The sequence below is a fragment of the Lucilia cuprina genome, chromosome 6 (genome assembly GCF_022045245.1).
Source record: "Lucilia cuprina isolate Lc7/37 chromosome 6, ASM2204524v1, whole genome shotgun sequence".
Lineage (NCBI taxonomy): Eukaryota > Metazoa > Arthropoda > Insecta > Diptera > Calliphoridae > Lucilia > Lucilia cuprina.
In genome coordinates, this window is record NC_060954.1 from 61,266,329 (window position 1) to 61,268,295 (window position 1,967).

Below are 1,967 nucleotides of genomic sequence, written 5' to 3' on the forward strand. Positions count from 1 at the left end.
TATTTATTTTTAGTACCATGATAACAAGTAGTTTTTCTTATATTTGATTGTTTTTCTTTTATGTTTTTTTGCTGTTGTTGTTGTTGTTTTGTATAAGATACACACACAAAAATATTATATTAATTAATTACCCTTATGAAAGAAAAACAACTAAAATTACAAATCTATTTAATAAAGAAGTTTGTTTGTTTATATATGTATGTATATACTGACACCTAAATAATAATATTCTTTAATTATTTATTTATGTATTTTATAATTCTTTGTAAATGCACTAATAATATGTATCATTTTTATGGATATATTTATAATATCCATTTTGTTTATACTTTTCAATCTGCAGCTACTTTGTTTATTCTTTGATGGCTATTTTTAAAAAGAACGTTTTATTAACATTCATATAAGAGTGTATGTACGTATGAATGTACATATGTATATTTGGACATTTAGAATTTGTTTTCTTTTTTTTATTTATATTTATGTAGTTTATTCTTAAGTTGTTTTAAAATTTTGTTTTGTTTATTACACATTTACAAGAGGAATTAGTCATTTTTATAGTACAGGTTGTTTTAGTTTGTTTTCATTTTTTTTCTTATGCATTTGTAAATAAAGTTTTTATTTTATAAATTTAAATTAAAATAATAAATTTAAATTTACTAAAACTCTAGGTGAGAACGGGAAAACAATTAAAATCTTGCATTTATTACTTTGCTGGCAGTCAAAAGAAAAAAAATTAGAAAAAAATATATATGTTTGTAAACAAAAATCAAGTATTAAATAAATAATTTGCTTAAAAACAAGCCTAATCAAGATTGCGCTCTTTGTTGACGTTGACGGACAAAGATTTGATCAATATGGGCAAAGACATCGCTAGATTTTCTGGCAGCATCAACGCTGAAGTGCAAACCTCTCAAGGCGTAGTAGTCAACCAAAGGTTTAGTTTGTCTGTGATAAGATTCTAAACGTTTCTTTAAAGCTTCAGCATTGTCATCACTACGTCTGATCAAAGGTTCACCAGTTACCTGTAATAATCAGACAACATTTTTTAAGCTATAAGTTTCAGAAAAGTTTATTTTGTCTTAAAACTTACATCATCCTTCATGCTCACTTTGGGTGGAGCAAATTCTTCATGATAAGAACGTCCACTACTAGGATGAATCAAACGGCCGGTAATACGACGCACCAACAGACTATCGTCAATGGCAAATTCAATAACAGCATCCAATTCAGATTTTCTCTTGGCCAATAATTCATCCAACTGTAAAGTAAATTAAAATTTTATTATTTGTTTCTTGTTTGTTATTATTTTTTTATTTAACTCACCTTCTCAGCTTGTACTACAGTACGTGGGAAGCCATCCAATAAGAAACCATTTTTACATTCAGGTTTATCCAAATTCTTATCAATCATATTGACTACCAATTCATCAGACACCAATTTGCCTTCGTCCATGACTTTTTTGAGAGTGGCACCCAATTCGGAACCAGAGCTGATTTCAGCACGCAACATATCACCAGTAGATAAGTGGCAGACGCAGTATTTCTCCTTCAACAAAGGGGCCTTTAAAGAAGTTAAAAAATTATTAGTTAAAGTTTATTTTAGAACTACAAAATTTTTACTCTAACAAAACAATACTTGTCTCATTTTTCGATTAAATATAAATATGAACACAGTTTTTTAGATCTTTTTTTGGTGAAAATTAAAAGTGTTCACAGATTTTAATCCTTTTTGCCCTAGGGCCTTCCGTTTAGCGAAAAAATGGACTTTTATGTTTTCACTCAAAAATCAACTTTTGGTGGGAAATAAAAGTGATCACAGATTTTAATCCTTTTTGCTCTAGGGCCTTCCGTTTAGCCAGAAAATGGACTTTTATGTTTTCACCCAGAAATCGACTTTTTGCCCTAGGGCCTTCCGTTTAGCCAGAAAAAGGACTTTTATGTTTTCACCCAGAAATCCACTTTTGGTGG

The 1,967-nt window shown here is 29.0% G+C and overlaps 1 protein-coding gene across 1 annotated transcript in view; it reads right to left on the minus strand.

Annotated features, from left to right (window-relative positions):
• Positions 1-226: 226 nt before the first annotated feature.
• Positions 227-1,967, minus strand: part of LOC111678017 (adenylate kinase) — a 14,846-nt gene continuing 13,105 nt past the window's right edge. The window contains exons 2-4 of the mRNA XM_023439250.2: positions 1,324-1,560; positions 1,091-1,258; positions 227-1,022 (exon numbers count right to left, since the gene is read on the minus strand). Of these exons, the coding sequence (XP_023295018.1) occupies positions 807-1,022; positions 1,091-1,258; positions 1,324-1,560 (621 nt within the window). The 3' untranslated portion in view covers positions 227-806. The remainder of the gene's footprint in view (positions 1,023-1,090; positions 1,259-1,323; positions 1,561-1,967) is intronic.